We start from the raw sequence: 24,020 nt of genomic DNA, 5'->3' as shown, positions 1-24,020 counted from the left end.
TTGCCCTTTTCTTGCAGTTGTACTAAGATATTTGTAAACCGATGGTGACTCTATCAGTTTAACCATTTGTTGTCTGTCTTCTCCTTTGTTCTTGGGCAGCCAGGAATGTCACACATCCTACCTGCGGGGGACACACATCCCACCTGCGGGGAGGGGGGTGGGGCATGGGTATGCTAGTTTGTGCTTTGCCCTCAGCTTGTCCTATGCTCCCTCTTCATGTTCATATGTACATTTTTCAATTGCAGTTACCTAATAAGCAATCATTTGACTATCCATATGGAAAAAGCAAAATCAGATCCTACCTCACACCATCCACAAACAATACATTTCAGGTAGATCAAGGACCTGTGACAAACAAGACTTCATGTGTACACAAGTTGTAGGAGATGACTTCTTAAACGTGCCACAAAGAGAGCAAATCCTAACAGAGAAGGCCACCGTAGTCATCCAGTTATGTTAAGAACCTAAGACTTCTGATGACAAATGACAAAATGAAAAGAAAAACCCAAACCAGGAGAAGATGTTTGCAATGTATGTAATAGATAAGGATTATATCCAGAACATACAAAGAGCTACCACAAACAAATAAGAAAGCACAAACTGCTCCAATGGAAAAATGAGCAAAGGCTACGAACAGGCAATGTAGGAGGGAGGCAATTAAAAAAAAAAAACAACCAATAAACATGTGAAACTATAACCATCAAAGTAATGCGAATTGCATCCCAAATGAGACACTGTTTCATTTCCATCATAACAGCTAAAATTAAAAAGGCCGATAATAGCAAGCATTAGCGGTGATGTGAACAAAAGGAAACGCTCATACAACTGCGTTGTGGGAAGGTACTTCGGTGGAATAGCTTTGGAAAACAACACAGCCATGTTCAGAATGGTTGAGCACGCACACACCCTAGGACCCAGGTGTTCCACTCTTTGGTACGTGACCTAGAGAAATACTTGCAATTGTGTCTACAGGCCACTACAAAGGTGTTCACTGCAGCCTTGTAGTAGCAGAAAGTTGCAAATAAATTAAAAGACCATCTACGGGGAATAGATAACTAATGTTGGTGTATTTACACAAGGGAGGAGCGGAGTTAAATTAACCAACATGAGAAGATTGCATAAATGCTGGGTGGAAAAAAAAGCAGGCTTCAGAATGTGTGCAGGATGAAACCATTTCTATAAAATATAAAAACTTGCACATTTACAGTATAAATTATTTATAGATAGCATATTTAATATTTTACACACACCGTAAGCTTTGAAAGCATGGCTGGGAAGGGTTCACATTAACTTCAGGGTAGTGGTTGTCTCTACAGAGGGAGAAAGGATAGGATAGTGTGACAGAAGAGAGGACTTAAAATGTGTATTTTTTTCTCAAAAATATTAACTCAAGGGGCGCCCGGGTGGCTCAGTCAGTTGAGCTTGACTCTTGATTTTGTCTCAGGTCACGATCTCACGGTTTGTTGGATTGAGCCCCACATGAGGCTCTGTGCTAATAGCACAGAGCCTGCTTGGGATTCTGCCTCTGTCTCTCTGTCTCTCTCTCTCTCAAAATAAAGAAAAGACAAACTCAAAAAAATTAACTCAAATAAGAAACAGTATCAAAACTTGCTAATCCTGTGTGCAATACTTGGTATTTATTATGGCATTCTAAATTTCTGTTGCACTATTTTGTGATAAAAATAAAAGAGCCCTATAGTAACCCCTGCACAGGAGCACCTGAGTGGCTCCGTTGGTTAAGCTTCGGACTTCGGCTCAGGTCATGATCTCACAGTTCATGGGTTCGAGCCCTGAGTCAGGCTCTCTGCTAACAGCTCAGTGCCTGGAGCCCACTTTGCAGTCTGTTTCTCCCTCTCTCTCTGTCCCTCCCCCACTCAAACTCTGTGCTAAGGGAAAATGTACATGGCATACTGCTAAGTGGAGTTAAGTAGGAAAAAAAAGTCTAAAATTATACAGTATGAGCCCCCGTTCATTTAAAAAAGGTTTAGGGGTGCCTGGGTGACTCAGTCAGTTAAACACTGACTTCAGCTCAGGTCATTATCTTGTGGTTTGTGAGTTCGAGCCCTGTGTTGGGCTGGGAGCCTAGAGACTGTTTTGGATTCTGTGTCTCCCTCTCTCTCTCTCTCTTCCCCTCTCCCCCTGCATCACTCTCAAAAATAAATAAACATTAAAAATTGTTTTTAAAAAGGGGCACCTGGGTGGCTCAGTTGGCTAAGCATCCCACTTCAGGTCAGGTCATGATCTTGCCGTTCGGGAGTTCGAGCCCTGCGTTGGGCTCTGTGCTGACAGCTCAGAGCCTGGAGCCTGTTTCCGATTCTCCGTCTACCTTTCTCTCTGTGCCCCTCCCTTGCTGGTGCTCTGGCTCTCAAAAATGAATAAATGTAAAAGAATAAAAAATGAAAATGAAAAAAATTTTTTAAAAAGTTTATATGTAAATATATATTTGAAAGGATCACACCAAACCTTTAACAGCACTATCTTTGCAAAATGTAACATTGGCTGATTTTTCCTTGGGCTTCACTGTATTTTTCCAGTTTCCTAAACTCTTCTTCTTAAGTGTGGCTATGGATTTATCCCTGTATTCTCAGAACACAGCATACTATTTGGCATATAGTGGTTCTAGAAAAATGTGTATTTGACTACAGGAAAGAATATAATATAAATTGTCACAAAACCAGCAAAGTAAAAATAATTCCATTAATTTGGGCCATTTTAAAAGGCCAAGATAACTAGTAATGGCCATGGAAGGCACTGGAATATAGTGTACCATCTATTTACTCTTTTTTTATAACTTTTTTTTAATGTTTAAAGTTTATTTTAGCTAAAGAGAGAGACAGAAGGAGAGAGAGAGAATCCCAAGCAGACCCAGGACCGGCATTGCAGAGCTAGGTACGGCGGCTCGAACTCACGAATCCGGAAATAAATCATGATGTGAGCCAATGTAGGAGGCTTAACTGAGCCACCAGGTGGCTCATATATTTACTCTTAGAGCTCCCCATATATTTACTCTTAGAGCTCCACAAAACATCATGAATTCAGTTGCAGAGCGCTGTGTTCGAGGTTCTGCACTGACCCCCTGCACTCACCAGCGGTCACTCACTTCCTTTACCAATGACCTTGCCACCAGCTCTAAAGATGGCCGATATCTCAGATGTGCTAAGAAGTGCCCACTATCTGTAAGAGACTGTTAAACTAACACGAAGAGTCCAGCTCTAGGTTCCAGAATGTTCCTAAAGCTTTAGCCATTGACAGTTCTGGTCTGCAATATTACAATTTTAAAACTTCCGGGCAGCACAACACACTTTAAAAAAAAAGTTTGCTTTTTCTAAATGTAACGCGCTTGTTTCCTTCCTTCACACACAAAAACAAAGAGCATTACCCCCCTTCATGTTCAAACTATCAGGCAGTCATAAATAAGGTGTGAGCAGAACCACCAGGCCTCCAGGACAGAAGCATCTCCCCGCCTCCACAGCCTCCCCTGACACCCTCAGTGTTAGGGTCCTTCTCCGGGTTAGAGGACAAGATCATCCCCTAAAACGGATGCTCACTGCCACGTTCGGTCCCCAGCTCATTCTCATGGGCACATCAGCTGGGGTTCTGGTAGTTGTGCCCAGGGGCCGAACAGGACTCAGCCATCCCGCGGTTACCCAGGGGCAGGCAGCTGCGGGGGCTCGCGGGGTCACAGGGCCAGGGCAGAGCTGACCAGGGGGAGATGGGTTACGACCACCCTCACTCATGCTTCGGTCCTGTGAGCAGGCACTTGTCCCTCTTAGGTGCTGTGAAACCATCCCGGTCTTTGAGGTCTGGGGCGAGGATGTGATTCCCCAGGGCCTTGGGGGCGGGAGAGAATTTGGCCCTTGCCAGGGTCCCGCTGCCTTCCAGGTGCCACCCGGTGTCCCACGGTCCCTGTTTGCGCTACTCGTCCCCAGGGCTTGCAACCCCCCGCCCAGACACGTTCGAGGCCTCACCATTGAAGCCGATCGCGGCCTCAAGCTCCAGCTCGGCCACCTCGGCCACCTCGGCCTTGGGAGGAATTTGGTTCTCCATCCCCTGGACACCAGGCGCTCCCTCTCTCTGCCTCGGGCCGCGCAGCGTCTCCTGGTAGGTATGGTAACGGACGCGCGCATGCGCGCCGGGCCCAGGCCCGCGCACGCTCCCGGCTGCTGAGCCCCGAGCTCCCGCTGCGGAAGCAGAGAGGGCTCCTTTTCCTTCCAATTTCCCTGAAAATTTAGGGGCACTGGCTGCACGTTTCCCCCTACGGACTCTTTTCGTAACCGCATAACCAATCACCGAGTGTCATTTAGGGAAGGGTGCTATAAGACAATCTATAATTGCCATTCTTTGGGTCCTTTGTTTGAAGCAGGATTAACAATTTTTTTTTTAAGTTTTATTGAGGTATAACTTTACGTATAAAATTCACTCTGAGGTTTAGTAAATGTACACAGCTGTGCAACTATGCCCACAGTCCAGTTTTTGTGTGTTTTTTGTTTGAAGCGGGTTGCAACGTCGGGTAACTGCCGGAGGGCTTGAGATGCTTCCACCTTCCCGGGAAAATGCTTCGATTTTTGTCCAAAAGTTTTATTTTAATTGCGCCGGGCTGTTCGCGCCGACCTAAGGGTTGCTGAGGGGGTGGCTTCCCTACCTTGGAGGCCGCAGCGCACACGCACCGGGGGAAACGGCAGGTTCCGGTCGCGCCCGGGCCGAACCGCGGGGTGTGAGCCGCGCGGGCCGCCGTAGTCAGCTGCCGCGAGCAGGAAGTGTCCGAAGGCGGGCGGAGACAGCGCGATGGCCCCGGACCCCTGGTGAGCCCGGGGTGAGGGCGGCCGCGCGGAGGGGTTCGCGAGGGAGGCCGGGATTCCGGGGAGCCGGCGGTCGCCAGGCTCTGGGGCCGGGGAACGTTCAGGAAGAGGGGAGGGGCAGCGGGGCCCCTTCCCCTGGCGAGGGAGACCCTGCCGTGTCCCGCCACCCTCGGTGTTCGCAGGGGCGGCCCCGGACGGGGCCGGGGGGGGGGGGAACCCCGGGGAGCTGCGGGCTTGTGCCGAACCCCGGAACATGCCTTCAGCCCTTCTCGGCTGCATCTGGGGAGATTTCCCGCCTGTCCTGGCTGTGGAGGTGGCTGATGCTGGCTTCCCTGGGCTCTCGGGAAAGTGAAGTCCAAGTAACCTTTTCGTGCAATGCCGGTCCATCTGGTGACCCCCACCCCCGGCCCCTTACTTCACAGGCGGAGAAGCTGAGGTTCAGAATGCATGGTCACCCGCCAGTTAAGTCACCAGCTGGCTCTAGGACTTAGATCTTGTGGGCCCTTCAAAAAAACTTACCGGAATCAGGGAGGGAAATTACGCATTTGTTTATAGGGCATTTAACCCTTACCTGAGTCAGCGTCACGAAGGCTGTTTTCCTCTGCTGCAACTTCTGCAGCAGAACAATAGCTGGTAAGGGTCATTCCCTCCACAATTAAGTCCCAAGGACTGAACGACGACAGACACAAGTACTGACCCCAAGGAACATATTGCTATGGCATATCGGACTTGACTTTTTTTGTTTCATAATGAAAAGCGTGTTATATAGCTTTGTAAAGTTCTTGTTGGACTTTATGTTTTAGGTTAATATTTCTGGTAGAATTTATAATTGTTGAAGTTGTAGGCAGGATGGCTACCAGGAGAATGGTGTGCAAGATCAAAGTTAGCACGCTCTGGGATCTGGGTGACCTGGCCAATGGCTTACTTGATTTAACGCTAATTTTTTCCCACCAAGTTTTAACAATTGTATACACCCTGATAGAAAATTTCGGAAGTACTGAATATTGCAGAGGTGAGAACATCTTCAACTTTGTCATATGGAATGATAGCCATTATTGATTTTTAAAATGAATACATTAGTTTATATAATATGCGTGTGTATGTACATATAATGATACATATACAAGCGTCCGTGGCTTTTTGAAACTTCACCTTATGCCACTTTGCTTTTAGGAAAGACCTACCTTAGTTCCTGTTTTCTCTAACCAAAAGAAATCAGAAGGGGGTTTTTGCTTTTATGAAAAAAATGCGGAAAGTGAAAATAGCATTCAGCGTTTATTTTGCAGCAAGCTGTCTTAGGGGCATTGTGCACCCCAACCAGCAGAGTGACCCCCCCCCTCCCGCAAGCTCCCTCTCTGGGAGCTATACTCAGCATGACAGCATCAGACTGCGATAGCTTTGAGCTGTGTCTGTGAAAACCTGTGCGCTTTTTTTGGTTTATTTTGTGCACCTGTTAGCAAGATGTGCCTTAAGGTATCAGAAAAAACCAAGAGAGGTCATTTTTGGGGGTCTGAGAAAGCTCAAAAATTTTTCTGTATGAATTAGTGGTCATTGCCCTTTTGCTTTATACCCCATTTTGCCTTATGAAAGGTTTCATTGGAAGACTACTTTTGGATAGTGAGGGAAACCTGCATGTTTGACAAAGCAGGGAATGTTTCCCTGTGTCATTAAGTATTTACTAAAAACAGGATTTTTTTAATGGTACATAACAGTGCATCATATGAATAACCAAAATTATTTCCCTCTTTTGTACCTCTTTGTAATATTAGAGTTTGTTTTGTTTAACTGTTGTAGAGACAGCCCCTTTGTTCCATCTCTTACTTCCTCAGCTCACTTCCTGGAAGTGAACTGTTGGGTTCAAGGATATGAACATTTTTAAGGCCCTTGATAACGTTTTGCTAAGTTGCCCTCCACTTCCTGGAAGCTGACCCCCTCACTTTACACATAAGGTAGGAAATAGAGCTCAGAGGTGATGATCCATTTAGATTGATGGAAGCTGTCCTTGGGCCCCAAGCCCCTTCCCCAGTTCATGCTGAAAACGCATTTATGATTTTTCCCGTTGCTCTCAGGTAGTTTGATTCCGTGGCTTTCTCATTTGTCCGTTGACTATGAAACAGGTGGAAACTCTGCTGTGCTGGTAGCTTAGCTCCGTTGCAAAGTGGGTTGCTGGTCAGGAGGGTAGGAGGGAGTATGGAACGGGACTTTGAAAACCTTATAAAAACAGACTTGGCTACATACAGCCTTCTGTTCGTGCTGTTGACAGTCGTACATCAATGATGTTTTACTCCTGAATGGTATTCGGCTGGTCAGGTCATGGCATAGAGCCGTGACTGCTTTACCGGTGTATCAAAGCAAGCAGTAGGCTCGCTTTTTAATAGAAGGATGACTGTCTCTGAACAGGTTCTTTGCTAAAGCTAATTAGCTTTCCTGCCAGGGCAACATGTGTGTTGGTGATGCACCCTTCCTGGAAGACTTAGAGTTAAACAGACCTTAACGGTTTTGTATTCTGGTTGGTCTTTTCTTTTTTCTTTTTGGTCTATTCTCAAAAATGTTGTGGAAGGTAAAAGAATATACAGAACGGATAGTCCTAACGACCCCCTTTGTACTCCTCACCCAGGTCCTATAATTACCAGCCTTCTGCCATACTTGTATCATTTCTGCCTTCCACATCATTTTTCCCCAGGGTTTTTGTTTTTTTTAAGTAAACCTTACGTGTGTATGAATTTAACTCTGCATTCAGTGTTTTTGTGGTAGAACAGGGGACTTCCTGCGTGTTCCCCTTTTCAGGTCTTCGGTCTCTGCTGTGGCATCACCATCCTCTGTGTCCCTTGGGCCTGAAAACTCCAGTCATCCACTTTTTCTTGCCCTCCTCCTATCTGATTATTGAATATTTGGTTTTTCTTTCAAATGCCCTGGCATCTCTTTAAAACATTTTTTTTTTTTTTGGTAATGTTTAATTTTTTGAGAGAGAGAGAGAGTGAGTGTGAGTGGGGAAGGGGCAGAGAGAGAGAGAGAGAGAGAGAGAGAGAGACAGGATCCGAAGCAGGCTCCAGGCTCCCATCTGTCAGCACAGAGCCCGACGCGGGGCTCGAACTCACCAACTGCGAGATCATGACCTGAGCCGAAGTCGGCCGCTTCACCGACGGAGCCCCCCCTGGCGCCCCTGGAAGTTCTTTCATGCTGTCTGTTTCTGCCTTGGCCCCCCCATGTTTTTAGTTGTGTGCCTTGTAGACAGGAGATACTGGTGACCAGTTATGGAATGGGAGTCTTCTGGTCTCCTGCCACTCCTCTCTCGTTCCCAGCCATTTATGTAAATGAGTGCAGGTTAGTTTTCCTAAAGTAGTACTTTATTTATTTATTTAAATGTTATTTATTTGAGAGAGAGAGTGTGTGTGCACAAGTGGGGTAGGGGCAGAGAGAGAGGGAGAGCCAAGAATCCCAGCAGGTTCGGGGCGCCTGGGTGGCGCAGTCGGTTAAGCGTCCGACTTCAGCCAGGTCACGATCTCGCGGTCCGTGAGTTCGAGCCCCGCGTCAGGCTCTGGGCTGATGGCTCGGAGCCTGGAGCCTGTTTCCGATTCTGTGTCTCCCTCTCTCTCTGCCCCTCCCCCGTTCATGCTCTGTCTCTCTCTGTCCCAAAAATAAATAAACGTTGAAAAAAAAAAAATTTAAATAAAAAAAAAAAAGAATCCCAGCAGGTTCTGTGCCATTAGTGCAGAGCTCGACACGGGGCTGGACTCATGAGCCACGACATCATGGCCTGAGCTGAAATCAAGAGTCAGAGGCCCTGCTGACTAAGCCACCCAGGTGCCCCTCAACTACTACGTTAGGTACTCGTGTGTTTGATACTGTGATGAGGCTGCCCATGACCTCTGTGCTTGTGGTTCTCAAACTTTGCTCCGGGTAGGAACACCAGGGGGAGTTTTGACAACTCCTCGTGTTCAGGTCAAACCCCATTCCCAGGGCGCCTGAGTGGCTCAGTCGGTTAAGCGTCCAATTTCGGCTCAGGTCACCATCTCGTGGTTTGTGAGTTTGAGCCCCGCGTCGGCCTCTTTGCTGACGGCTTGGAGCCTGGAGCTTGCTTTAGATTCTGTGTCCCCCTCTCTCTCTGTCCCTCCTCTGCTCACAATATGTCTGTCTCTGTCTCAAAATAAACATTAAAAAAAATAAATAAATAAAAACCATTCCGTTTAAGCAGGATGCTTGGGTTTGGGAGCCAGGAATCGGTTGTGTTGTTTCAAGATTCCCTGCTGATCCCAGCACGTAGCAGAGTTTCAGAACTAGCACTTTCCAAGGCTAATGTGGGAACGTAAAGATTGGGAGCAAAACATCTGGGATTTTGGGCCTTCTGCAGTTCCTATAACCTCTTCAGGGGCTCACTCGGGTTGCCAAAGTATCCCCTACAGCTCCAACGTCCTCTTTTTTCAAAACCCGCCCCTGATAATTCTGGTGTTCAGGCTCCGCAGAAACTAGCTTCCACGCATCTGTCCTCTTTTATACCTTACCCTCTTACCCAGGGCTGCTCACCGAATGTGCCCCTCCCTCCTGCTTCAACCCTCGCTGTTCAGCCCAGGGTGTCACCTCGTGGCCACCCCTGTCCAGTCCGAGTGCCTCGCCGACACTACTTTCTCTCCCTCCCAAACTCCAGGAGTACTTACCATTTAGGCTCCATGGTTGTTAGGCAGTGTATCATACCTTATTACCGATTTCCATAGGTCTGGTCTGGGACCACAGAGCCAGACCTGTCTGTGCTCCTCTTTTCAGAGGTGACAGTATGGAGGGGAAAAGGAGAAATGTGGTAAAGCTGGGAATCAGGACCCTGTTTTCCTTATCAGCTCCCCTCCTATTTTCTTAACTACGTGTCGTGTTACTTGCTCTTTTCTTGGACACATGAACATACACACACCTTCACACGCATACACGCGTGATGCTCCTTCGGCGTAGAGTGGGGCATTGTCAAAGATCCTACCTCATGAGATAGAAGTAGGACCTGGCCCAGATCAGGTACTCTGTTACCCATCGCTGTAATTACTCTAGTAAGATTGCTAAGGGAAGTGATGCGAGATTGGTTTTTTTTTTTTTTTGGTTTTTTTTTTGCCGTTATTGAAAAACACATTTGCTGAGTTCCCTCAGTGGATGAGTAATGTGTGGGAGTTCAAAGATTTTTAAGAAACGGATCATTTACTATTGCAAGCAGAAATGGGGACATGGGTGCAAACAGCAGTTTTCCCTAGTTTGTGCTAGGACAGCCCTAGTCCCTCCTCTGCAGAGCAGGGCCACCTGGTAGGAGAGATACAAGGTGTACTTAGCTGCTCTCTGTAAAACAAATAGGAAGCGAAAAGGCTGTCCCAGAAGGAAAAAATAAGGGACCCTGGGGAATTTATTGTGGATTTTTCAAAGCCTCCCTTCACTCTGAATAACAAATAGAAGCTCGGCAAATGTTTCCAGAGAGTTCTTGTGAGCTTAGATGTCCGGAGGGGGTGTCCTGCGTCCCCAGCGCATTTTGTTGGAGGATAAACAGTACCTGCCGTTCCTGTTTTGTGAAGCTCTTCCCCAGATACCTGCCTGGCTGGCTTCCTCACCTTGCCCGTCACTCTCTGTTCTTTTATCCTGCTTTATTTTTCTTGTTAGCGCCTACCAGCCCTGGACATACTGTGTCTTTATTTATTTTATGCTCCTTGAGCAGGGACTTTGTCCATTCGGTTCGCTGCCCTGCTCTCCAGTGCCTGGAACCGTGCTCAGCCCAGAGGAGCCCTTGCATAAATGTTTGCCGCATGTTCTGTGAGTGGATGAATTCGAACAAGTGGTTGGGGACGTAGTTTGCAGTGGGCGGTAACCACTTGGCCAAGTGGACCTACTACCTGTTTGTGCTGATTTTCTCACTTGTAAGATGGCGATGGGAGCGGTACCCGTCTCCTGGTGTTTTTGTGCGGATGAAGCGAATTGTTACAAACGGAGCATTCAGAACAGAGCCCTGCTCACACAGTATTTCCTATAACAGCAACACGTGTCGCTGTATTCACTATTCTCATCCTCCCCGTTGGACTTGGTGGCTAGAACTGACAAGTGGCACGCAAGTCATGCAGAAAGTTGCTTTCAAAGAGCCTGAAGCATTCTTCTCCTTTATGCCTTCGATGCAGGTTCTCCACGTACGATGCCACCTGCCAAATTGCACAAGACATCGCCGAGAAAATCCAACAGCAAAATCAGCATGGAAGAAGTGGTGAAAATACAATCAGGGTGAGAGCAGGAGAGAATTAGGACCCGGAATGGTTTGTCTGAGCTCTGAGCTCTGCAAACCCTCCTACTGCTGAGACTGTGTGTGTGTGTGTGTGTTGTGTTGTGTGTGTGGTGTGTTTTGGCTTGCGAAGCTTACGGGGCGGGCGTTGCATTGACCTTACAGTCAATCAGTGATCGTTACAACTGAGACGAAACGAAGCATGGACACCCGTTTAATTTCTCCTGTTAACCGTAAAAGTGTCTACAATTTCCTAGTCCAGCTCAGGCCCCAGATAGTAAATCTTTCAGGCTCTGCAGGACAAGAGGCTATGCCTTCACCTCTCTGAGAATCTGTTCTTGCCAAATGGCCTTTTTGACATTTTACATTTATTCTATGTAATACATGTAATAATTTGCATTTTATATAGCTTGCAGGCTGTATAAAAGCAGTGGTAGGATTTGGCTGGGGAACTGTGTTTTCCAGACCCTTATGGGTTCACTCTAGCTCCTTCGATTCAGATCCCAACACCGCGGGTTTCTCTCTAACCTTTCCCCTTCCAAGTTGGTATTTTTCTTTTCCGGCAATCAGAACAGGGAGATCTATTTGCTCATGGGGTCTGTCTTAGGGGTTGCAGAACACAGTCTCAGACACTGTACCACCACAGGCACCACCACAGACACTTAAGTCTGAGTTTGTCTTTTTTTTTTTTTTTAATGTTTTTATTTATTTTTGAGAGAGAGAGAGAGACAGAGACAGAGCGCGATCCGGGGAGGGGCAGAGAGAGAGGGAGACCCAGAATCCGAAGCAGGCTCCAGGCTCTGAGCTATCCGCGTAGAGCCTGATGTGGGGCTCGAACCCATGAGTGTGAGATCATGACCTGAGCCACAGTCGGATGCTCAACCGACTAAGCCATCCGGATGCCCCAAGATTTCGTACTTTTTTATGGCTGAGTAATATTCCATTGTGTATGTCCACTGCATCTACTTTCTCTATTCAGCTATTGCTGGGCATGTGGGCTCTTTCCATAATTTGATTATTGTAGATAAAGCTGCAATAAACATAGGGGCGCACGTATCCCTTTGAATTAGTGTGTTTATATTGGGTTGAATACCCAGTAGTGCAATTACTGGATCGTACAGTGGTTCTATTTTCACCTTTTGAGGAAGCTCCATACTGTTTCCACAGTGGCTACACCAGTTTGCATTCCCACCAACTGTGCACGAGGGTTCCTTTTCCTCCACGTCCTCGCCAACACCTGTTGTTTCTTGTGTTGTTGGTTTTAGCCATTCTGACAGGTGTGAGGCGATATCTCATTGTGGCTTTGATTTGTAGTTCCCTGAGGAGGAGTGACGATGAACATCTTTTCACGTGTATGTTGGCCATCTGGATGTCTTCTTTGGAAAAGTGTCTATTCGTGTCTTCTGCCCATTTAAAAAAAATTTTTTTTTAATGTTTTATTTATTTTTGAGACAGAGAGAGACAGAGCATGAACGGGGGAGGGTCAGAGAGAGAGGGAGACACAGAATCTGAAGCGGGCTGCAGGCTCTGAGCTGTCAGCACAGAGCCCGACGTGGGGCTCGAACTCACGGACCATGAGATCATGACCTGAGCCGAAGCCGGATGCTTAACCAACGGAGCCACCCAGGCGCCCCTCTTCTGCCCATTTTTAAATTGGATTACAGTAAAACCTTGGTTTGCGAGCATAATTCATTATGGAAACAAGCTTGTCATCCAAAGCACTTGTATATCAAAGCAAATTTCCCCATAAGAAATAGTGGAAACTCAGATGATTCATTCTACAAAATATAAAGAAAAATCAACAACATGCACTTTTAAAAACCTTCGTGGTGGTGTGAGGGAGACAAGAGAGGAGGGTTACTGTGTAGGACGACTTTCACTATCACTAACGGATGTTGACTACAGAATGGTATTAATAAAGTCTTATACTGTATTTAGCGTAACTGGCAATAAGGAGGCAGAGGAAAGGGTCTGTATCTGCAGGCAGCCTGACCTAGACTGGAGCAAAGCATTCCTAAGCTCACTCTTGGATGGAAAAGCAAAGGACTGTCCAGAGGTGCTTGGAAGTGACAAAAAATACACTAATGCCTGTTGTGGGCACCTTCCAACATTCCGAAAAATCACTGATTTCTGCCAAACACTCCAGCCTGAGACCGAGCATCCGAGTGTGGGAGCCGATGACCCACAATCCCGCAGCGAGAGAGAACCATTGGCTCAGTTGTGATCATGCGACATTCAGCATCACATCCTACTCGTATTGTGAGACGTTGCTCGTTTATCAAGTTAAATTTCATTAGAAATGTCTGCTCGTCTTGCGGATCACTTGTAGAACGAGTTACTCACAATCCAAGGTTTTACTGTATTTGGTTTTTGGGTGTTGAGTTGTATCAGTTCTTTATAGAACTGATTTTGGATACTGACTCTTTATCGGATATGTCCTTTGCAAGTATCTTCTCCCATTCAGTAGGTTGCCTTTTAGGTTTCTTGATTGTTTACTTTGCTGTGCAGAAGCTTTTTTATTTTGATGTAGTCCCAATAGTTTATTTTTGCTTTTGTTTCCCTTGCCTCGGGAGACATATCTAGAAAAAGGTTGCTATGGCCTGTGTTCTCTCCTAGGATTTTTCTGGTTTCAGGTCTCACATTTAGGTCTTTCATCCATTTCGAGTTTGTTTTTGTGTTTGGTGTAAGAAAATGGACCAGTTTCATTCTTTTGCATGTTGCCATTCGGTTTTCCTAACACCGCTTGTTGAAGAGACTGTCTTTTTCCCATTGGATATTCTTTCCTGCTTTGTAGAAGATAAAGTGACCATATAATTGTGGGTTTATTATATTAATTTTTAGTACTTCTCCATGTAATCATTTTCATTAATTTCTGGCTTCCTCGTCCTCTGTTACCTTTTGCAGAAATAAGCGTGTGTGTGTGTTCTCATTTCTCTTTCTTTTCCATAAGATACTCCTTTGTATCTCGCTCTGTTTATTTACTACCGTGTTGTAGTAATCTCTCCATATTAATTCTTCGAGATCTTCGCTGTTCTTTAGGACTACGTAGTTGTGCTACTGCACGGATACGCCATAGTCCATTTAACCTGCCTAAGGATGGGAGTTTAGATAATTTCTCCTGTTTTGTTGTTATGAATAATGCCATGATAAATAGCTTTATGTTCTTCCTCCCCTTGGTATTTGTGGAGGTGTCTTTTCAGGGTGAATTCTCAGAACCTGGGTGGATGTGATTTTTTTCCACCTGCCACCAAATTCCTGTCCACAGGGGTGTGCTTACTCAGCGTTTGACCAGCAGTGCACGAGTTTCTGTTTCTTCACAGGCTGGCCAACAAGAGGGTGTCATCTGATAAGTGCGATATGGTATTTCAGTGTCGTTTCAAATGTGCATCTTTCATGTGTGAATCAAGTGAGGTGTGTTTGCACATGTTTAAGCATCATTTACATTTTTCTGAGAAGTTCTTCTTTTGTTAAAAAAACCCTTTTTTTAAAATTGGATTGTGGGTCTTTTTAGTCTTTAAGAGTTTCTTATCTAGTATGGAGATTAGTTCTTGGTGACATATTATAATTTATTTTGTGACCTGGCTGAAGTCGGACGCTTAACCGACTGCGCCACCCAGGCGCCCGTGAAGCATTATTTAAAAAAATTTTTTTTTAACGTTTATTTATTTTTGAGACAGAGAGAGACAGAGCATGAACAGGGGAGGGGCAGAGAGAGAGGGAGACACAGAATCTGAAACAGGCTCCAGGCTCTGAGCTGTCAGCACAGAGCCCGACGCGGGGCTCGAACTCACGGACCGTGAGATCATGACCTGAGCCGAAGTCGGACGCTTAACCGACCAAGCCACCCAGGCACCCCAAAAGCATTATTTTTTAAACAGAGTTGGCTAGCGATCTTTAATTGCTTCTGTATTTTCACTCATACCTTTTGCTATTTCTGGGATGTAAGGGAATTCATTTTTGTTTTCTTCTAATAAACGTATGGTTTCACTTTTTTACATTTAGACCTCTGATTCATTTAACTGGTATAATCTTCTTGGGTACTTAATTTCTAATTATAAATGAGTTTTCAGTGTGGCCAAATTATTGCTCATGGTAGAAAAGTTTCCCAATGTAGACTTTCTGGATTTAGGTTGTATAAAATTTTAAGCCTCTTCAACATACAATTCTGTCCCAATTCCAATTATCTTTTAAAAATCTTACTCATTCTGTTAGGGTGCAAGTATATATAGTTTAATATGCTTTTTTTGTTATTTATGCCATTGAACCTGTTTTCATATATTTATCGGATACTTATATTTCTTCCTTTGTGAATTGCCAGTATATGTCCTTAACCTAACTTATTATTTCTTTTGTTTTAATTTATTTATTATTTGAAAGAGAGAGCAAATGTGAGCAGGGGAGGGGCAGAGAGAGGAAGAAAGAAAATCCTAAGCAGGCTCCATGCTATCAGAGCAGAACCCATCATGGGCTCAATCCCACAAACCGTGAGCTCATCACCTGAGTCGAAGAGTCAACCACTCAACTGACGAACCACTCAGGTGCCCCTGAGAGAGGTCTTTCATACCTAGAGATTATCTAAATATTTCATCTAATCTTCCAAATTTTCTTTAATCTTTCCTTCTGTTTTTATTTTATTTATTTTTTTAATGTTTATTTATTTTTGAGAGAGACAGACAGAATGTGAGTGGGTTAGGGGCAGAGAGAGAGGGAGACCGCAGAATCCAAAGCAGGCTCCAGGCTCCGAGCTGTCAGCACAGAGCCCCACGCGGGGCTCAAACTCATGGGCTTGTGAGATCATGACCTGAGCCAAAGTCGACGCTCAACCAATTGAGCCACCCAGGTGCCCCTGTTTTTATTTTATTTTTAAACATGTATCTTTAAAATATTTGAAGTTTATTTTGGTACGTTGTAGGCATCAAATTTAATTTTTTCCCATTTGCTGAATTATTCTTTACCTCATCCCCCCCCAAGATATGAAATATCCACAGGACGCCTGGGTGACTCAGTCAGTTGAGCGTCCGACTTCGGCTCAGGTCACGATCTCACGGTCTGTGAGTTCGAGCCCTACGTTGGGCTCTGTGCTGACAGCTCAGAGCCCAGAGCCTGCTTCGGATTCTGTGTCTTCCTCTCTCTCTCTGCCTCTCCCCGACTTGCTGTCTTTCTGTCTCTCTCTCAAAAATAAACATAAAAAAAAAAAGATATGAAATATCCTGTATTTCATTCACGAATTTATTTTTGCACAGCCATACTGCGCCTGGACCTCCTGTGTCTGTCACACTAGTGAAGCTTTCACTAACTGCCAGCATCATATTCTTGTAGTTTTTATGAAGATTTAATATCTCATTGTTTAAGTGCCCCACTATCACACATATTCCTTGTCCTTTAAATTTCTCTTTATCTATGTTTTAGAATAATTTCGCATGGCTTCTTTACAATTCATTTGTCCTGTGCCTCTGTTACCACCTCTTTTCTAGTAAGAGAACTCCACATGGGACTTTGAATAGATGTGTAGTTTATTCATAGATTAATTGGGGAATGCTTACATCTTTACAATATCGGGTGTTTCCTTTTATTCATTCCTCTATCAGTATTTACTACATAGTCGCAATGTGCCAGGCAGGTGCTAGATGTTTTTTAGGTTTTGTTGGTGTTGTTAATGATGTTTAAAAATAATGATGAAAAGAAATGCTCCCTACCTAGTACTTAAATTTAGAAATGCCCTGGATTTTTTTTTTTTTTTTTTCATTTTAAGATTGATTACCAGACTGACTTCTTCTCTGGTTTCTAGTAATTTGTCAGTGGATTCACTTAACTTTCCCAAACAGACTTATCCATTTATATATCATGATGATTTCATCTCCTTCTTTCCAGCCCTTGTGTATTTCTTTAACTTGTCTTATTGCGTTGGTTACAACTTCTAGACCAATGTTGGAAAATATTACGGTTAAGGTAGTAATGTTCCATTCTTAGTTTTCTTTCTTTCTTTTTGTTTTGTTTTTAATTAATTTCCCCTGTGCTGTATCAATCATACATTTGTTCTGTTTGTAACCATTAACACTGTCGGATTTAGTATTAGATTTTCTAACATCAAACTGTTCTTAAATTACTAGGATAAATTCTACTTGGTGGGGCGCCTGGGTGGCGCAGTCGGTTAAGCGTCCGACTTCAGCCAGGTCACGATCTCGTGGTCCGTGAGTTCGAGCCCCGCGTCAGGCTCTGAGCTGATGGCTCAGAGCCTGGAGCCTGTTTCCGATTCTGTGTCTCCCTCTCTCTCTCCGCCCCCCCCCGTTCATGCTCTGTCTCTCTCTGTCCCAAAAATAAATAAACGTTGAAAAAAAAAAATTAAAAAAAAAAAATTCTACTTGGTGATGGTATGTTGTCATTTTAACATAATTCTGAATTTGCTTTGCTAATATTTTTAAAGACTTTTGCATTTTATAATCCTTACAGGAGATTAGCATGTGGTTTCTTTTTTTTTTTTTCTCTCCCCCCGTCCCCTTTCTACCCCCTCACCCCACTCCCCAGTATCTCTGTCAGTGATTGTTATCAGGGTTGTGTTAGCTTAAAATATGAGTTAGGCTCTCCATCTTTTTCTGTGCTTTGGAAGGTTTCTTGCAGATTATGATGATGGAAAACTTTTCCTGGTTTTAAAAGTAACCATTTTTCTTATAAAATATTAAAAAAATCCACTACTTAGAGATAATCGCCCTTGGCATTTTGAAGTATTTAGTTCTTAGATTGATTTTTTTTTCTCTGTGGGTGACATTTCATTTTAGGACTTGATTTTTTTCTCTTTTAATAAATTATGCTGGCTATCTTTCTATGTCGACAAATCGAGGTTTCCGTCATACTTTTTAATGGCCACATACCCTTTGATCTCTTGAATGCTTTTGAGCTTTAATTTCGTAGACTGCTCTTCAGTTTGGGGCGTGTGTGTGTGTGTGTGTGTGTGTGTGTGTGTGTGTGTGTATTGTGCTATGTTTGTTTGTTTTACTCTTCTTGAACGAGGGGCGATCTGCTCTCTGTGGTATTTCCTCATAAACACTGTGGGTGGTTTCTCCGTGGTTCCCAGAGGTATTAGAATAGTTAAGGTTAGACTTTTCTTGGCTGCTGATACCTTTGAGGGTTGCTTGATGTGTGTGAGCCCTCAGCCAGCCTCTACTGTTCTGCTGTTTTTCCCTTAGTGTGTGTGACCCTGCTAATCCTAGGGAGGGAGTCCTCCCTTCCCCTGAAGTTATGTAATTGCTACTTCGAACAAGGTAGCAGATGAAATCTGCGCTAGTCTGTCTTTTCACACCTATCTCTGATTTCCCGCGTGGCTGGCTGTATTTAATTTACATGGGCAGTTTCAGTTTTCATATTTTCTCAGTTCCCCAGAGGTTCTCTCCCTACCTTCCTCCATCCTTTAACATAGCACTCAAGAGTCACAAACAGCAGTTTCCTCTGGGTTTGTAGAACGACTAAGAAAATCTATACACTCCTGGAAAAAGAGTCACGGGTAGTGAGCATCGTTATAAGAACACACTGCTACAAAACTTTTAAATGGGTTTTAACTAAACCAGTGTGTTCAGAGCAGACTGGCGGGATTGCAGTGAGACTTGACGTCTTGTCATTTGAAGCGAGGTTGAAGACACTTGGGTTTTTCACTGGCGAATGGGGTAGATGCTCAGGGGACAGGATTCAGACTGTGAGGGCCAGGGGTTGGTTTCCCGTCACTGTCTACTCAGGTATGGGCTGGCTCTCCACTTGGTCACCTTATACAGTGGATGCAAGCATCAGGTGGGTGGCTGGACCAAAATTTGGATACCTTAGAACCCTGAAGGTGTCCTTGGGAAGTTAAGCATCTGCCAGCTGGTCCTTGAAGGAATCATAATGTGTTTACGTGATGTTTTTAGTAGCTCCCCCACCTCTGACTAGCATACTTAGGATGTGTTCTTTTCTTTCCAGCTGACCGTGACAATCAGAGCTTTGTTGCAGAGTCTGAAGGAAAAGATCGCCCTTTTGAAGGACTTATTGCTAAGAGCTGTGTCAACACATCAGATGTATCCATGTAAACATTTCCACCTCTTCTCTAGAGTGGGAGGAAAAAGCAGTCTTATTTGGAGAAAGGAAGGAATCCGGGCCACCCAGATTTTTTTCCATAGCTCGAGGAAGACCTGGTTTCCCAAATATTGCCTATAATCTCGATTTCTATTTTAAGTGTCTGTTGCCCTGCTCTACCGTGAAAATGCTGGCGAGGCGAGCATATACTGATGGAATTAAGTACCGTGGCCGCTCTTGGGTGTGACCTTGACAGTGTAGAGAGCTAGTGCTCTCGTTGGTGCTGTCCTTGCCCAGAGCCCTGCGCTGCCACATGCCCCGAAGATGGTGAGCCACTGCTCCCACAGGAGGCCTTCCATGATCATCCTGGGCTGGGATCATGCTAGACTTTCCAGAGCTCTGAGTGATCCATTTTCTTTTCTGAGAGGCCAATGCCAATAGCCACCATAGACCTTTGGGTTCTCTTTCTTTCTTTCTTCTTTCTTTCTTTCTTTTCTTTCTTTCTTTCTTTCTTTCTTTTCTTCTTTTTTCTTTATGTAGATTACTGAGATGTGACTCCTTTGCTTTAACGTTCTTTGGAAAGCACAGATCCCGCCCCTGGTTTTGGGAGGTTTGGGAATGTGGGCGGGGAACAGAGCATTTACTTGAAGCAACTTGGGCCATCACCCCCACCTCCCACCGACCCTGCCAAGTATTGAAGCTTTTTTTTTTTGTTAGAAGTTCATCATTTGATCAATTTAAAATCCATGTGACCCATTCCCTAAACCAGTCCTTTATTTTTTATTTATTTTTTAAGCCTTTTTTTTTTTTCAATGTTTATTTATTTTTTTGGGGACAGAGAGAGACAGAGCATGAACAGGGGAGGGGCAGAGAGAGAGGGAGACACAGAATCGGAAACAGGCTCCAGGCTCTGAGCCATCCGCCCAGAGCCCGACGCGGGGCTCGAACTCACGGACCGCGAGATCGTGACCTGGCTGAAGTCGGACGCTTAACCGACTGCGCCACCCAGGCGCCCCTTAAGCCTTTTTTTTTTAATGTTTATTGATTTATATATTTTGAGAGAGAGACAGAGTGTGAGCAAGAGGGGGGAGGAACAGAGAGAGGGAGACACAGAATCCGAAGCAGCTCCAGGCTCTGAACTGTCAGCACAGAGCCTGACGCAGGGCTCGAACTCACAGACCGTGAGATCACGACCTGAGCTGAAGTCGGACGCTCAACCAACTGAGCCACCCAGGTGCCCCTAGAATTTTTTTCAAATCTTTTTTTAACTTTTATTTATTTTTGAGAGACAGAGACAGAGCATGAGAGGGGAAGGGGACAGAGAGAGAGGGAGACACAGAATCCAAAGCAGGCTCCAGGCTCTGAGCTGTCAGCACAGAGCCCGACGCGGGGCTCGAACTCGTGAACCGCAAGATTGTGACCTGAGCCGAAGTCAGATGCTTAACCGACTGAGCCTCCCAGGCACCCCTAAACCAGTCCTTTAAACCTGAGTTTTTTGGGCTTGAAAACTAGTCTCAAACTGGTCTTCTCTCATCATTTCTTCAATTGTCAGCTCATACAAAAAAGCCAGATGTTGGTAGCTCAAGAAATGGTGATTATTGCCTGATTTTAAATGGGAGAAGGTAGGAATATTGCTTTTCAGACAAAATCATAGAAAATGTTTTAACAATTATTTTCTCGAAGGGCAACCCCCTTTATGCTACCAGGGAGGTTCATTTAGATTGATCTCGTGATTTTCCAAATATTCAATTATTAACACGCTAAGGTTACAAGTAGAAGTTTAATTTCAATAAACAACAGGGGCCTTATTTTTTTACACAGGGAGGTTCGTTTAGATTAATCTCGTGATTTTCCAAATACTCAATTATTAACACGCTAAGGTTACAAGTAGAAGTTTAATTTCAATAAACAACAGGGGCCTTTTTAAAAAAATTTTTTTTTTTAACGTTTATTCATTTTTGAGACAGAGAGAGACAGAGCATGAACGGGGGAGGGTCAGAGAGAGAGGGAGACACAGAATCTGAAACAGGCTCCAGGCTCTGAGCTGTCAGTACAGAGCCCGACGCGGGGCTCGAACTCACGGACCGCGAGATCATGACCTGAGCTGAAGTCGGACGCCCAACTGACTGAGCCACCCAGGCGGACAGGGGCCATATTTTTTAACACGGTTGGAATATTCTTTAAAAAGATTTTTTTTAACGTTTATTTATTTTTGAAAGGGGGAGAGAGAGAGAGAGACAGACTGTGAACGAGGGAGGGGCAGAGGGAGAGGGAGACACAGAATCCAAAGCAGACTCCAGGCTCTGAGCTGTCAGCACAGAGCCCAACGTGGGGCTCGAACTCGCAAAGTGTGAGATCATGACCTGAGCCCAGGCGCCCCAACACAGTTGGAATAGTCTGATACATTTACTTTGTAACTTTACCCTCTATCTGGTATCGTTTATTACTGCACAGTATTATAAAAAAAGTTTTTATTTTATCAAAATCAACAAGTCCTGTTATGTAGACCTCAGGTAGTTTCCAATCGGCTTGGCTATTTTCTCTACTTTGAGTACCAAGTGTCAGGAAGTCTGCATGTGAGGTAAGGTGTGCAAACTCATTTTGCTGTTACCTAAAGCATGTGTGTTAAAAAGGTAACTAAATCACTGCTTCACGGTATAATATTAACAACTACCGACTTGGTAACTTCCATAAACATAACTTATTATTATTCATTTTATAATATTTATGTGCTCAACTATAGGGCAAAAAAAGAAACAAATTAAGAACCCTTCCTTTTTCACTGTTAGTAATTCCTGCTGGTTATTAGTTATGGAGAAGCATGTGGCAGTAATAATGGACTTGACTTTGTTCTAAATGCCTTCAGCCAGACCATCTTTTGAAATCCCTTAGACTTTGGTTTTGTGGTCATCTCACAATTTGCTGAATGAAGCACTAAAAATCTCTAAAAATATTTTAAAATATTGAACAGAGTTATTAAATACATTATGAAAGTACTTAAGGATGTTAATGCAGATAATTTAGAATTTTGTAGGACAAAGCAAAAACCCAACTGGACTGTAACAGTGTTCTTTCTTAGGTATTTTTTCAAATGATTGGGTCTGTTTCTACTAGAAACACAACCCTTACTAGGACAGAATTCAGATCACCCGCCTCATGGGGGCGCTCAAGACCTCTGTATTTTCAGGGAGACCGTTTCTGCTGATAGAACGGAAAGGAAGTAGTTTCTCTAGTATGAAGGCCTCTTGTTAACTTTTTCTGTACCTCACATCTTCCCTTCCCTTGACCTTTCTGTTCGCAACTATTTCAAATAATTCCATAGCAGTTCTCCTCCAGGTTTAAGATGTGTCAGGTGGCCACTCATGAGTCCTAATAACCTCATATTATTAGTCTGTGTTGGTGGCTCCTTATTTTCTTTACAAAAAAAAAAAAAAGGTAGTGAGGCCAGGCCAACCTTTGCACCCCAAGTCAGGGACGGAGCTGGAAAAAAAAATCCTGCATCCCAGCAGGGGAGTGTTTTACACTGAGGAGAGGAATCTGAGAGCTTAAGTAACTTGCCCCAGACCCCACAGCCGGGGAGTGGAAGAACTTGGACTCAGATGCAGGGCCGTCTGGCCCCAAAGCCAGTTGTTTAAAAGCTGAATTCTACCGTAGTAGAAATAACACAGTCATCTGTCACCTGGCCTGTCTTCAGCTAGAATTCCCTATTAATTGGCATGTTGCTCTAGTGCCAAAACAAATCCTGTTTATAATGCAAATCCTCAGGGCCCTCCTTAATCATCAGAAAGATTAAACAGTGTTCACTGCGCTTTATTAGGTATACTTTATGATGTTGTAATTCTTAGAAAATTTTTTGTCCGTAAATCGCCAACAGAGTGACAGTTTAAGCCTTTCTTTTCTTGAGGCATAATTAATGCCGGGTGACTTTTTTAATGTGAATATTCGAATACCACATTCCCTTACCGCGTTGGGTAGTTGAGAGTTTACAGCACTTTACTTCGTAAATTTATGCGTTTGTGAAGTTTTCCAAAGAACACCAGGGATTGCCAGAAAGATAAGTCCTAAGCACATGCCTTCCAAACAGCTAAATTCATGGAGTTAAGGCCTGAGACATTGTTGCTCTTTCTTGGAAAAGTATTTTCTCCTGGCAAGAAGAGATGCGAAGTTAAAATGAAAGTCCTGTGCTTTTGAATCGGTTAGTTTGCGATTCATAAACTAAAGTCCTGCAGCCAGAGAGTTTCAAATTGCTGAAAACCATTCATTTCTATTCACAGTGCTTCTTGGAGACAGGAGCGATTCATTGCTTCTCTAGTTGAGAAAAGTCGTGTGCCACGGGAGGCTTGTGTGTGAAATGTCAGGTGGTAGCAAAATTATTCTTAGACTTGGCCTTACGTGAGCTCGTCTTTTTGTTGGGTTTTCAAAGGCAGCATCTTTACTAAGTTGAGGAGAATTTAAAAATATCTTTACCAAGGGGTTCAGTATAAAAAGGTATTCTGGTGTCTTGGGAGAAGTCCTATAGAAATAGTTTTTCAAAAGTATAAATAACTTTTTAATTTATTTGGAGAGAGAAGGAGTGAGCAGGGGAGGGGCAGAGAGAGAGATGGGGAGACACAGAATCCCAAGCAAGCTCTTCTGCACTGGTAGTGGGGGGCTTGCACTCACCAACTGTGAGATCACAACTTGAGCCGAAATCCAGAGTCGGACGCTTAACCGACTGAGCCACCCAGCACTCCTAAATAGCTTTTCTCCGCTTTGTCTTTTTTTGGGGGAAAAAAAAAACTAGGAAGATAGGTAGATGGATAGACGGTTGCAGTGATCACCATAACTGAATGCGGATGTTGGGGGGCTAACCCGGTAGATTTTAGGGAGAGCCCCTTGTGGTTCTCACACACTCTACTTGCCCGTGACAGTTTTCACCGAGAAGAGCAAGTGTAACATCGTGTTTA

The 24,020-nt window shown here is 44.4% G+C and overlaps 2 protein-coding genes across 4 annotated transcripts in view; one reads left to right on the top strand and one right to left on the bottom strand.

The window, feature by feature from the left end:
* CFAP52 (cilia and flagella associated protein 52) overlaps window positions 1-5,367 on the bottom strand; it is a 39,828-nt gene extending 34,461 nt beyond the window's left edge. The window contains exon 1 of one of the 2 annotated variants that reach the window (XM_032591163.1): window positions 4,643-5,367. In XM_032591163.1, the coding sequence (XP_032447054.1) occupies window positions 4,643-5,186 (544 nt within the window). In that variant the 5' untranslated portion in view covers window positions 5,187-5,367. Of the gene's footprint in view, window positions 1-3,968; window positions 4,084-4,642 lie in introns of those variants that run through there. The other variant, XM_032591164.1, reaches the window with a different exon arrangement.
* The window catches only part of STX8 (syntaxin 8), a 251,648-nt gene continuing 232,345 nt past the window's right edge, over window positions 4,718-24,020 (top strand). For both annotated transcript variants that reach the window (XM_030296686.2, XM_030296687.2), the window contains exons 1-3: window positions 4,718-4,802; window positions 10,937-11,036; window positions 18,982-19,076. In XM_030296686.2, the coding sequence (XP_030152546.1) occupies window positions 4,786-4,802; window positions 10,937-11,036; window positions 18,982-19,076 (212 nt within the window). In that variant the 5' untranslated portion in view covers window positions 4,718-4,785. The remainder of the gene's footprint in view (window positions 4,803-10,936; window positions 11,037-18,981; window positions 19,077-24,020) is intronic.

The sequence above is a fragment of the Lynx canadensis genome, chromosome E1 (assembly GCF_007474595.2).
Source record: "Lynx canadensis isolate LIC74 chromosome E1, mLynCan4.pri.v2, whole genome shotgun sequence".
Classification (NCBI taxonomy): Eukaryota; Metazoa; Chordata; class Mammalia; order Carnivora; family Felidae; genus Lynx; species Lynx canadensis.
The sequence above is the reverse complement of the archived record's forward strand: the minus strand, read 5'-3'. Positions and strand labels throughout refer to the sequence as shown.